The sequence below is a fragment of the Dendroctonus ponderosae genome, unplaced genomic scaffold (assembly GCF_020466585.1).
Source record: "Dendroctonus ponderosae isolate FM_Combo_2020 unplaced genomic scaffold, Dpon_F_20191213v2 Dpon_F_20191213_69, whole genome shotgun sequence".
NCBI classification, from domain to species: domain Eukaryota; kingdom Metazoa; phylum Arthropoda; class Insecta; order Coleoptera; family Curculionidae; genus Dendroctonus; species Dendroctonus ponderosae.
The window spans coordinates 8,354-22,263 of NW_026018908.1; the positions used below are offsets into that span (position 1 = coordinate 8,354).

Here is a 13,910-nt window from a genome sequence, read left to right on the forward strand (position 1 = left end):
TCACTACATCTCTGGTTTTATTTTTGACAATATTCAACAAATTGTAATAATATAATGTTTCGTAGGTTCCCATCAATTTGTAATTATAGTGCAATTTTTGCAGCTCTTATGAATACAAAAATAATAATAAATTGCCGAAACCTTGGTGGTTTGGTTAGAAAAAACATTATGTTTCTTACTACAACCCAGAGCGACTCACTACAACAAATTTTTCATTTGCTCTTGTATCGGTCAAAAAATTATCCCCTGATCCGCATGTAGATTAGGAGATAATAATGATAATATATTAAGATTCTGCTTGGAAAATTTCAGCAAATGATTTATTTTCCTCAAACTTCGACGGACTAAATAATATCTAATGTTGCGTCAATTTTATAGCAACAATAGGAAACTCATTTCAAAAATTTGCATGCGCTTTGATTTATCGTATGAAGTTTGTTTGGTCGAAAGATCTTAAGCTTAAACGTAGGAAAGATAATTAAACAAATAACACAAATGTATGTTTAATACCTGAATGAAAGTAAATTGCATACGTAAAATTAGACCCAACAGTCCGGTTGGAGTAAAAACTTGATAACTTTAAATTTGAATAATATTCAGTGCTCTGTTCATAACGCCCTATATCTACATTTACGGCTCTTTCGCTCTATACTTTACTCAAAAAATTGCAGTAATACTAACTTGAGACTTGAAATATTGTGCAAGTTTTCTACACTAAATACACTCAAAAATGCCAGAGACTCAATGTCCACTACCATCTGAACATAAAAATTTCCGAAAAAAATCAAAAGCAAACCTACTTTAAGCTTTCTGCACTTGATTAAAATGCCTAAAAGCGACTAATTCCAAGAAAAAAACAACAATGGCAATCAAATCCCCTGCTAGTAGCAGATAAAAAACAGTCTGCAGCGTTTTGAAATTCAGCGTGCTGCTGCCTTTGCTCAATTCCGATTCCACTACCACTTTGCTGATAAAATTATTGTTATTTCTTGGCACTGTCATCCATTTCGCTGCCAGCCCCGAAGCCACCGCATTGTTCAGTAAAGTGTTCACTCTTTCGTACCCCCAAAATCCCTTCACCATCACAATGTTTAGCTGATAGGAAACGACTGGTTTCAGCAGGTGCAAAAGATACGAATTGGAGGTTGAAATATAGCTGTTCTTTATGTATTCCACAAACCCTTTTAGTGCTAGAATTGTGGCGTTTTTGTGAATGGCCACATCGCCAAGACAGCGGCTGTAGCTAGTGATTGGGCAGGTGGTTGCAGTTTGCACAAGTTTGTAGTCCAAAGTGTCGTTTTTCTGGAAAAACCTGTCGGCATTCGGGCTGATGTAGACTTTCAGGTTGTTGTCTTGTATGTCTGTTACATTGGCGTATTTTTCCCTGTACAAGTCAGCTTTTGTTAGGACGCTGGTTAAATAGGTCGTGTAAGCTGCGTTGAAGATGAGAGCAAATAGTAGAACCATTGAGAAGATTAAGCGGGTCTCGTGAATTTTTGGTAGCATACCAGAAGGCAGGTTGACTGTAGCCAAAAGCATTGACTGAACAGTGTTTCCTGGGTTTTTAAACATTTTGTGTTCAACTTCACTTCTTTTGGCAAACAGCAGTATAATGGCTGTTGTGGTGACGCATAGTGCAGCTATTCCAATCCAGACATTGAATTTTATAATGCCGGCAAGCCCGACTAACTCTGTCAGAATCAAATGGTCGTGCGGCACTACCCATACCAATTCCTCAACCCTGTAAGTGAAACTGCAGTCAAAAACAACCATCCGGAGCAGAGTCTGTGATATTCCTCCTACAGCAATATCAGCATGCTGATCATACAAAGTGCGAAAGGGGCCAGTGGCTGTTCTATTTGGATAAATTTCCCCAATTCCTTCAGACTTTATGAACACCAAAGACACGTTCATGTAGGCGAAAATGTTGGCTACCATCCCGACATCAATACCATGTTCCAGAAACTCACTGGGAGCTAGAGTGGAAATATTGTGCATGTCTACTGCATATGGAGGCCATTCGGCATAAGCCACTTTTAATTCGCAGGACCGGAAGGTCTTGGGGATGTCCTCGTTATACCACTCAGATTCCAGAAGAAACGTTCCATTTGTGCAAGAGTCGATTTCAGTCACGTCCTTATCAATGTTGGGCTTGCAAGTGTTGTTCCAGAAGGGCATCAGCTTGAAAACATTGAAGCTAAACTCCGAACTGGGATCCCCAATCAGCAGCACAGCGTTTAAAACATGGTATGTATGCAAAGCGCGGAAGATTTCTTTGATCACTGGCTTAACCAAGTTGAACTTAGTTGAAGAAACTATTAGGAACCTTGCGTGCGGATTCAGCACTTGCATTCGCCCAAGCGCGCTTAATATCTCTATGAGCTCTCTACTGTGTCGGAAGAATATTATGTAATTTAAAATCGTGTTGGCTCTTCCGTGCTTGGGAATAATAATTTTTCCTTTGTTGATATTGGTGACAACTACGGTCCATTTCATGCTCGTAGAAAGACCATCTAAGAGCAGAGAGCTGGAAGTGAGAGATGATTTATCTTCAGGATCTTGTTCGGAAATTGGCAGGGAAATTAGAATGGGTTTGAACGCGACAGAAAACAACTCTTCACCCCTAACAATACAGGCAGCAAGAGAAACTCTGTCCATATTGTTGTTTCCTTCACTAGCAAAGCCATGAAGAAGCACGAGAAAAATGATCAGCAACATTTGAGTTAACTGTCCAGAAGACACTGATTCGGGGAGAAAATAGGCGCATTTATATATTGTCGTAATATATCATTTTAATTTGCTTTTACAAGACATGTCGACATTGGCTCTAATGCAAACGATGTTTTGATAGTATTACGGATAACGATAGCTTCATGCTAGTATGGAATTAGGTTGCTCAGTTTCACTAATTTCGTTTCCAGGCTTTTACTTGCATATACTGAGCATTTATGTGCTAATGAATGTTTGTTTTTTAAAAGTTGCATCAAAGCTGTAGTGCTAGGTGCAGTGTGACTTCCAATTAGAGCAATTCTGCAATGGGTGGCAATGTAACCTCTTGCTACTGCTCTTGCAATTGCAATTGCTAATGGACTTAAACCTAAAGAATGTCCGATTCAATTGCAAACAGATTTGTAGCACAACTCAGACAAATGGGTATAATTCTTCCGCAGAAACTAAAAAATTGTTAAGATCTTGCTCAGTTTCTTACTTATTGAGACAAAAATCTGACTAGAATGATATGAAATATTGCAGGGGAAATGAGACTCAAAATTTAAACACATAAAATCAGATTCTTCGTAACGATGTGCAAAGAATAAAATAATAGAAGTGCAAAAATAAAAAGCAAAAGCTAATGTAAGGAGGAATGTTGAAACCGAAGCTCATATTTGAGCGCCCAAAGCTCATCGTTGGTAAAAAACAACCAAAAAGTGTTTCAAATTAATTGTGCATTTGTGAACCAAAAACTCGCTCAATTTATGTAAATTTTAAATTTTTTCCTGCTCGAGATTTGGATCTTTTCGAAGGAACGAAAGGAAAACACTTTCTAAATATCAGAAAATATAAGTAATTTAGTATATAAAAAAATTATTATTTAAAATATATGTTGATGGGAAATGTACAACTCTGAGATATTAAAACCATTTATTTCGAATACTTTGTACTTGTATACTTTTTTTTATACTACTAATCTTTGGACTGGCTTAAAGTTCTATGAAATTATTGGCTTCTAAAAAAATTAGAAGTTCAGTGTTAAAAAACGGTTCACAAACTGTTCGTAAATTGAAGATGAAATCAGAAGCTCTAAAAACACTTAATAGAATATAAAAATTTTCAATATGTTTTATGTTTTTCACAGTATGTGCAGATTATTTCATATAAATGCTTTCCTAACTCCTAACCAAAAAGTTATGCTAATCAGCTCTAAAATCTGCAGCAGGACAAGAAAAGGCCTAAATTTTCTTTACTGGGTTCTTCTATCTCGAACTTTTGCTGTATTATTTGGATCTAAACTAACATTTTCTGGGGTTTTAGCCCTTCGTATTTTATAGGTAACTACTCTTTAACTTAGTTTAAAAAACAGTACAGAAGCATTGAGAACATTTTCTAATTTTTTCTTTCTAATTCTCACGATTGCAGCCTTTTCTATGTATTGAATGAGTTACAACTCGTTTTTTAAAAAAAAAAACTGGCATTTTGATCCTTTATTCGAGTGTTTTTCAAATGTGCCTCTGGTGCGACTAAAATATTCCTCTATATCTGAGAAATGTTTGTTTCTAGATCAGTCTATTCGGTCTTCATTTGTGTCTCTCTCTGTGTGTTTTCAAGTGTTGCCTCTCTCAAATACAAAATTAATCAGTAACAAACATGTTTTTTAAGATTGTCTTTAATAAATAGACGATTTGCAAATATTTAGAAGAAACCAAAAAACTTTATGGGAAACATAACGTTACAGATTATTAACACGCAACTATTATAAAGATCTGCAAGAGAAATACGTGTTTTTGACACCACTTTAATGGACACACATATGAAGTTTTTAAAACGAATTTTCTTTTTAATTGACCGAGAACTCAACGGTTTCAAGTAAAATTTATTTAAATATGAGCAAATGTATTATATCCTGTTGACAAAACACAAACTTTATTTAAAGAAAGTTCCTCAAAAATTGCCGAAAATATCGGCTTTCTTCGTGGTTGCTGATGTTCCTAGCAGAAAAAGGCATGCAGTTGATACTTTAAACAAAAAGCTAAAAATTAGTTTAAGGAATGTAGATTAAAGATGTTATTCAAGAATAACTAGCACCGATCATAATCCTTGCGTCTACTTCTATAGGAAAATGAGTTGTAAAAAAGCTTCTTATGCTGTAAATAAAGCGATCAATTATGCGGTACAAGCAGGTTTGACATGAAAGACAAATATATAGTCAGGAAGAAAACCAACATGTACTAGCCGATTTATTGAAATTCCCAACAACTATTGATGTAAATACAAGCGCATAATGTTGGCACAGATACTTAGCACGATAATAATCTGAAAAGCAAATCGAATCATTATTACTTATAATATCTCATCATTCAATTTAATCAAATGGCAGTTAATAGCAGGCGTCTGATCATTAGGAGCAGGCCAAACGACTAATGCTTGCGCTTTTACCTGAAGAGAAATAGATGTGAAGAATTGATTGAGTGCAAGCTCCATGTTACGCTGGAGTTATTGATTTTGCGCTAATCTATAAATTTTTAATGCATTTCCGAGGATGAAGAGTTTTTTCCAATAAAATTCACTTTTGCATCTATAATCTACATAATTCTATACATTCAGCTCAAGGGTCTGTTAAATGGAAAAGGGATTTTTTGAATCCATGCAGCCAACAAGCAATCACTTACAGACATGTTCATTATTAAAACCAATTGAACTAAATTCTCACTTTTATTCCTGAGCAGTTCCATTATTCTACTTTGCAAATTCAGGCTAATATGCATGTATGCTAAGTGAAAATCAGTAATTAGTGAGATTAATACAATTCCGAAGATTATATTAACTGGCATTGGGAAAATCGGCATTTAGGAGGAGTTGTTTCAGTTTTTGTAACAGGATGTGAAAATCGTCTGTCTAAGATTGTGTATATTAATTAATGTGATCCCTAAACGACATATGGAAAGAGATGTTTCCCATACGAAATTATCACTCGTAATTGGGATAGTTTGGCTCAGTGGCGAAAAGTGAAAAGCAGTCATAAATGAATGAAACATTTGCCTTTAAAGTGATTATTATAACTTGGTACAACACTAGATGGTAATTGAATGTGCGAAATTCAGGTTTATGGCGAGGCACCATTAAGATTAGATTTGAAAGTCAGAGAAACGTTTTTGGTCAATTTAATAGCAATTATCAGAGTGTTTTTACTGTTGTTCTGATAATTTTTTGCATGTAATTTATTTTCAAAGACTGAGAATGATAATCCAGGCCATGCAGTCCAAATTGGAATAAAGATGCTGATTTGTTAGAGGCTTCTGTGAACGTAATGCTGGCAAAATTGTCGCAGTGTAAAGCTTATTTTCCCCATCAAAAACGCAATTTATCAACGCGACAAACGGAGGCACAGCCTGACTAATAGAAATTTGATCAAAATCGGAAATAATGCGTTTGCATTAAAAGAATCAAACACATATTTTTTTACTGATTTAAAATATTTATAAACCGAAATATCAAGAACAAAACTGAAGCTAAAACCTTCTGTTTTAATTAAAGCGTGACTTAGAGGGCAAAAAAAAATCCAAATCCATGCAAACACCTTTACTCCACATATTAGAAGAGAGTTAAAACAATGCAACATATTGACCAAATTTTATATAAATTGTAGAAGAGATGATTGAATTGTAGAAGAGATTATATAAATTGTAGATTTTTCAAAAACATGTTAATTTCAGCTAGAAATATGGTAGATTCGGAACACGCTAAATATTCTAAATTGTTTCTTAAACTACCCAACTAATTTTAAGCGTTAGCAGTTCTCAAGAAAGCAGAGAGAACGATGAAACTAGATAAAAATGTAATACAAACTTTTATGTCAGTCTTCGTAAAATCCCAGCAAAATCAAGTAAATTTAACCTGAGCAAACGTATATGCGAATACATTAATTAAACTTGCAATTAAAAATGGCAATGCAAAATGGAGCCTCACCGATATGCATTTTACTGCAGTTCCTTCCAATTGATATTATTTTAAAACGAAAACAGTTGACCTTTTTTAAAATATTAATTCCGTTTTAATCAATAGAAAATCTATAAAAGCAAACATTTTTCTAATCACAATCAGACTATGTATAAACACGGCGGTGTCAACCTGTACATAAAAACAATATAAAATATCCAGGAAGGAAATCGCCTCATGGCCGGAAATTAATTACCTGTGTACTGCTTTAACTAATAGGGCGTTTTACAGCCAAATACTTCATATTCCGATAATTTAACTTCCACTTGAAGCCTATATGTAGAAATTGTATCTAATTAGAGTGAATAATTATGAATATCAACAAAATAAAATATCAACAATATCCGTTAGCATTAACTATTGCCGAACATTTATACACTTTGTTCTTCTTACGAATACTTTTAATTGAGATGTCGCGATCTAAAAGCAATAAATTTGTCCATTGATTTTTGCAACTGATGAAGCAACAAAGAGCAACAATTGATACATATATCAATCAATAAAAATAAGTGCTTTCCCTCCGGTACTTTAAAGGTGACTTTAAAAATGATATTTTTAAGATCGAAACGATTTTCTTCCATATGAGAATTCACCCACATGGGAGTTCGTATGTTCAATCTGAGCATGGAAGCTACAAGAAACTGCAGGCACCTGCCCAAGAGCGTGTAATTTATCTACAAATTCCACAGCCGCATATAGAAGACCAAACAGGCAATCACATAAACGTACTCGTACCTTTTTAGGTGAACAGGACGGGTTTTCAACAAGATGTGCCGTTCAAAATAGCGGATTGTGAGCCCACGATACTTCACATGTTCCTTTATTGGCTGACCATGACATCCTGACCAACACTGAATTAATTGCAGTTATGGTTTAAATTCATCGCCTCACGTTGTTACACTTTTCCTGTGAATAATTCGATCTGGTTTCATCAAGACCAGCAGGCCAGATTGTTTTAACAGAGTGTGGGATCAATCGAACTGATGTATGCAGCTACACAAGGAAATTAATTACCTACCGTTATATACCTAATTAAATGCCTTGATGGGTTTGTCTTGTAAATGAAAACAAACAAAGTAAGTGTAACAGCGCCATTTATTATCATTTTACTTACTGTCGCTTAAAGTGTGTTAATATAAGTTACTAAAGACTAGTATGTTTTTCACACCATTGTGTCTTTGGGGCCAATTGTTCATGAGCTCAGTTTCAGAGGTTTACTGTGAACCTGAGCTTCAATTTTATTTTTGCTTAAGAAATTTATTGCGATTGTTTCTGCACCGGAAAGCAAAAATTTCAAACAGTTCAAGAAATGGAAGCTTGTGAAATTTTTATTGCAGATCAATTGTTCACTCCTGGTCCAAAAATCTGCTTCGAAAGTAGAAAAGCCATCAGCAATAAGACCAAGTATTCGAACCTCAAATGTGCACTTAATCTTCAAATTATTCAATGTTGGCTGATTATCGCCACATTTTAAAACGATCGACCGTCCTCATTACGAACTTTGATAATTAAAGTGTATTGAAATCTTAATCATCACTTGCTTTATAACTGAGAACTTGATAATAATCACGTACCCAACACTGTTCGAAATCCCGCAAAAATATTGTCTAATAATACTGGCATAATGAATGTACAGATTCAAAAAAATCGAAAAATAATCTAATAAAGATTGGATTTTCTGCCAAATCTAATTAATTTCTTCTTGAACAAAGAACATCGATAGAGCACATTCCGTTTTCTCTACCGTACTTCTAAAGCCCAAAATGCAGCCAAAATTCTAAAATTGCACTAAAAGCCTGCTGTAAATGCAAGAGCAAATAGACGAATCTCCATCAAATGTATCTGTCTATAAGGGAGTCTATCGATTAGGTGCATACTGGTCAGAGTGTTGTCTAGGGTTTGAACAAATGGAATTATTCATTAGTATGTAACAGTTGGCGAGTCCTTTTATCCCCCGACAACCATTCAACTTGTCGTCCAATGTGATATATGGCAAATTTGGCCGCAAACCAGAATTGCTAATTAAAAATGTATTGTGTGCTAATTAATTTCGACTCGAAACGGTGAAGATGACAAACCAAGACCTGAAGGGACCGAATAAATTAATTTATTTACTGGATCATGGATGGTGCTTTAGTCAAGTAGTTTGAGACTGTAGGACCAGCAGTTCGACCAAAAAAGTGCATGAATTCTGATTCTTAAATAACTTTTTCATGAGACCGATCTTTCCAGATTCAGTGTCTGAGAAACAATCTTTTGGGAAAAAACACTGCAAATTTTAACGGCTTTAAAATTTTATGGAAATTTTATTGCTTCGATCGTAAAGCAAATATCTTTGAAAGACCGAAGAAGTTACTTAACTTCAACATTATTTGGCAACCTTCAACGAACCCTAAAAGATGCCTTGGGAAAAACTCGAAAAATCAGTCTCAATAATCCTTGAGATTGAGCTACTGAACCAATTCAATTTGCTTATTAAAGCAAGCAAAATTATGAGAAGCAAAATATTGGAATTTAATAAACCGCTAATTTCACTACTTAAAAATATAATTTATGTTTAGAACGAAATAATTTATAAGAAATTAAAAACTGAAAGATGAAAACAGAAGCTTTTTATAATAAAAAACGTTAGAGTTAAAATGTGATTTAAAGGCGCATAACAGTCTAAACATGAACACTAAGATCAAAATGTTAACCTTTGAAAGGTGGCAAAAATACAGACTCTTTCAAAAAAACTGGAAAAGAATTATGGCACGTCGCCTTTTAAATTGGCCTCAAATGCATGGTTTCAAATTTTTGAGCAATTGGCCAGCATTTTTCGCTCTAAAGGCCCCTCAGATTTGTAATTCTGAGACTCAATCTGCAACTAGTGTTAATAGCTGGCTAATGCCGAAGTTAAAATAATTTAAAGCTCAACATACAAATAATTGATGAGAGCTGAGAGCATTTTAATAGTTGTGAGAGCATAAAAAAATAGCTGGCTGGAGGTCAGCAACAATTTGTAAAGCATGCAACCCTAATAGCTCTTATGATCTCGGACATTAATGCCCGTACTATTCAAAATTAACGAGCAAAAAGTGATTTTCCCTGAACCCTCGCCTTGGGGAAAAAGAAACAAAATTAAGAGCGGCATGCAGCCGCTGTATAATTGCAAGTAGATCTCGTGTGATGATCCTGACACCGTACTATTAATCAGAATTAGCAAGCTCAGCTTCAACTGGGCTGGAATGGCAGCCACATGCAGCTAACTAGAACGGCTAATAGGATATTATCGGGCAAACGATTGACTATTTTATCGGCACATTCCTGCGGCTTGATGGAATCTCGGCTTCAACAAATAATATCTCCGATTAGCGCTTTCGTTTTCACAATAATTCATCTAGAGGAGCGAGCATTCGTTTCTGCTACAGTTTTTTTTATTACAAATTATAAATGAAACAGAAGCATGCCTTAGATCTTTGTATAAGTCCGTTTTATGTTGCACTTTTTATGTCCGCCTGGAGTGCCTGACTGATTAGTTTCAAGGAGTAATCACTTTTTCCCACTATCAATTTTCTAGCCCTAATCTCATTAGGCTAAATTTACATGCGCTTCACTGCTTAATTAAATATACAGCTTTTACTAACTGTCCATCTAAGCAACTTAACTACATCATTGTGCGGTCAGTTTAAAGTAAAGCCATCCCATCTCTGAACCGGTATACTTCAACAGCTTCCCAGAATATCGCGTACTCTCCTGCAGCTCACTTTAATGCGTTTACCACTATTGTCTGTGTTTTCTGCTCATTTACTAATGGGTAAACTGTCCGTTCTCCGAAGTTTTTCCATCTTCCACAAAAAATCACTAGAACATTAAATAAATAGGGAGAAGAGCGGATTCTCGTGCTCAACAAATGTTGCTTCTTGGATTCTATACCAGCAGAATCAACCTCTTTACAATTTCTGCTCAGACTTAAACATCTTCTAATGGCGATGAAAAAATGCATTTTGTTGACCGTCGGATTCAATTTTAAAGAAAATCAGTTAACTTTACGACATGTATAATTGTGAAAATTGATGCAGGTTGACCATGAAACCCGATGCGGAAAAAATGGCGAAACAAGACTATAAAAACCAACATCAGCAAAAAATCTAATAAAGAAACCAACTAAACAATACCTTTAACTCGTTTCCATACTTCCATCTTCTGCGGTTGAGGAAATGCATTAAATGTGTGCAGTCACATTACGAGCTGATGTTTTTCGCATTGGCTTGACCACGAAGACCATGTAAAATAACTCAAAAGACCGCACTGCCGAGGAAAACGGATTAGGATGGTACTTGAAGCGGTAAATTGGCAGATTTATAGTCGCGAGACATGAGAGACGAAAAACTAACCGTTTTATGGGCAATGAACATGTTAATTTAGCGTTATTTAATACGTTTAATACGATATTTGTCCTGGTTTGTTAATCAACCTTTAGCCATAAATCAAGAGTTCAATACGACATAAACAAACGTTGGTTTTGTTGATGTTTACCTTTTTTCGTGTGAATTTTAGACTTTAGGTAACTTTTGTTTTGAAACAAACTTCACAGAGAAAACGATTTGAAAATCTTAACAGTTTCAGGCTTTCAGTCCGCCCTGGAAAAATTATTTCTGACGTTTCGCAAACACAAGTGGCATCTTCAGTGGTTGCGGGGTTTCTGGGAACGGTAGTGTTAGCTTAACATTTTTCTTTAAAATCCCTTAGACATTTTTTCCTGCAATTCTTGCTGAAGAAAATTCGAAACAATCACAGAAAGCTCATTTTTCTTTATTCTTCATCGATTTGCTGTTTGCAAATTTTGTCATCTACACGCTCTTTATAGCTAAGCTTTAGTAGGCGATTTAAGAAATTTTCTGTTATTTTCCTATTATAATTATTCGCACTCTATTTTGGTTAGTAGAACTGTGCCTGTTGCACAAAGACCTCGTTGCGAACATGAAAATRAAGCTTGAATTATTAATGTTATGACCAGTAYGGTAGTCTGCGAGTTAATCCAGTTTTTGCAGGCTGGAGAACATCGTYATTACATATAAAAACTGACCTGAATGCAGTTTTTGCTGGCGTTTTATTTCGAGAATAGTCAATTATGTGCAGATGGTCTYTGCTATTGTTTTGTAAAGTTTTACATTTACATRAAAARAAATTTGCCCTGTGTATATTAAAATACATTTGTTTKTAGTTGAAAAAGCAACTGCACTGAGCAATGTCTCACTTCAGGGGTAAATTTAAGATTTTAACTTTAAACATACTGTTTCCTCATACTCAAATTTCAAAGCAGATTTGTCATTAAAATTCACAATATTTACCTCTTTAAACGTTAGGTATTAGTAGGCAGATGAGGAATATTCGCAATGGGACTAATTTTGCTCATAATCTCTTATTTATAAGAAAAATATGAAGATGTAAAAAASTGTGAAAAAGTTTTGTCTTTTTCCCGTGGAAATGATCTTAAACAGATATTTACCGTTATTTTTAGCCTTATTTCGGAGTGTCTTATAAACCATTGAGCCTAGAATTATTGGCAACTTTTTACCAAATACCCAGTACTCTCTTACTCAAGTAGAACGGCTACTCAGCTGAAACTGCATTCGTATATGAAATAAATCCTTTTGCTATAGAAATTCTTCACCTGATCAATCATTTAAAGCTCTCTGAAAAATGAACGAAAATTTTCAGTGCGTTATAAGTTCGTTGATTGATGTAAAGCATTTTGAATCTAAATCCAAAATTTTGTGGCAAAAAGTGGCTTGTTGGCAAGTTGAATATGTTTTATGTTAACGTATCCGCAAGAGTCGCATCAATTTCCATCAACCCAAACTAACCCAAACTAAAGTAAAACTGCCGTTTTAAGTTTTCAATAGCCAACTACCTTTTCAGGGATTTTTCACTTCTTCAAGTCTGTAAACCCACTTACAAGCCACTGCRAAATCGACAGAAAATTCCAATGGGCTGCAACTTTCTCCATTAATAGTAGGCTTTTTGTACGTAAATGCTATATTTTCCTTTTCTTAARGTCGCTTGTTGGCACTCTAGAATGTTTTATGTAAACTTGGGCCCTATAYCYCAACGCTTTTTCAGCCAATTGAAAAAAATCTTCAAWGCTGGACAAAAKGCTCCAGTCAACTGAAATCGCAARTATATGMARGTAARGTAAAGCCTTCTACRTATAGATCCTACTTGAAACCCATTTTGAAATTTACATATTCGTCGCAAAATCAACGATCRAGCTTCCTGTTTGTGTAAAAACAAGTAAAGCATCTCAATCCTGCATATGCCTTAGATTATAAAATTTATTTTTTTGATTTAACAACATTYTGCTWTATGAATTTGGACGTCCTCARGGCGAYAAASYTKTTCTAAAAGTTTGTTSAGTACATAAGAAAGAAAGARSTRAAGAGGTTTGAATTAATGCGGTMTTTTTTTYKKAATTTTGCTGCTGAACTYAYTSTTTCGTTCATTAATTCACTTAATTYGAGGGCATCRYCSAGATGCTGTAAAGYGTTTGTTGATTGGAGAATTATTTTTAATMCMWGAGAGACAAGGAAATCTTCAGCGTCTTTTGACCAGTTGTTCACTCGAGGTTAACATKAAACCAATATRATTGATAATSAAGATGAGGAAAAGGAAACCCASTTAACAAAGTTATCCCCATTAAYTGCAGATACAAMAACAAATAGRAAAWTTGACTTCCTGAGAGTTCTAACTAGTAMGAAGCAAAAAATAAAAAAGTTTTGAATCGGAAAAACTARAAATGCAGATTMCTAATGTTGAACATCYCAAATAATGCGAATTTAAGRMAAYCCTAMARATTGTAATTTTTCYAAAAAATTCWAACAAATATGAARAGTATGTAGTTTTTCRAAACTCGCGAGGTTAACGTCGTAAACTATTTGCTGTGAAGTAAAACCAATATAAAACCATCTTCAAAAACTGCTGAATTAATCAAATGCGATTCTAAACGGTCCACTTTAGCATGATGCCAAAGTGATAAAGAATCTTTAACTGAAAGAATACAAAAATWAATTTCATCTCGCGMAWTCGAGTTAAATGTATATTTATCGCGAATTCGACATTGCRACTGAATGAAAAGCAAGCAGACGAATCTGCTGGCTGCAAATTTCAATTAACCCAATTTACGCAGGAAATGCGAAATGCCATCACAACCTCTT

The 13,910-nt window shown here is 34.7% G+C and overlaps 1 protein-coding gene across 1 annotated transcript; it reads right to left on the minus strand.

Annotated features, from left to right (window-relative positions):
• Positions 1 to 801: 801 nt before the first annotated feature.
• On the minus strand, positions 802 to 2,658 carry LOC125505070. Its single transcript, XM_048668013.1, has one exon. The coding sequence runs from the start codon at positions 2,656 to 2,658 to the stop codon at positions 802 to 804; it is 1,857 nt and encodes a 618-aa protein (XP_048523970.1).
• Positions 2,659 to 13,910: the final 11,252 nt, after the last annotated feature.

Coding starts and splice junctions, on each gene's coding strand:
- LOC125505070 (XM_048668013.1), bottom strand. CDS start 2,658: ATGGACAGAGTTTCTCTTGCTGCCTGTATTGTTAGGGGTGAAGAGTTG.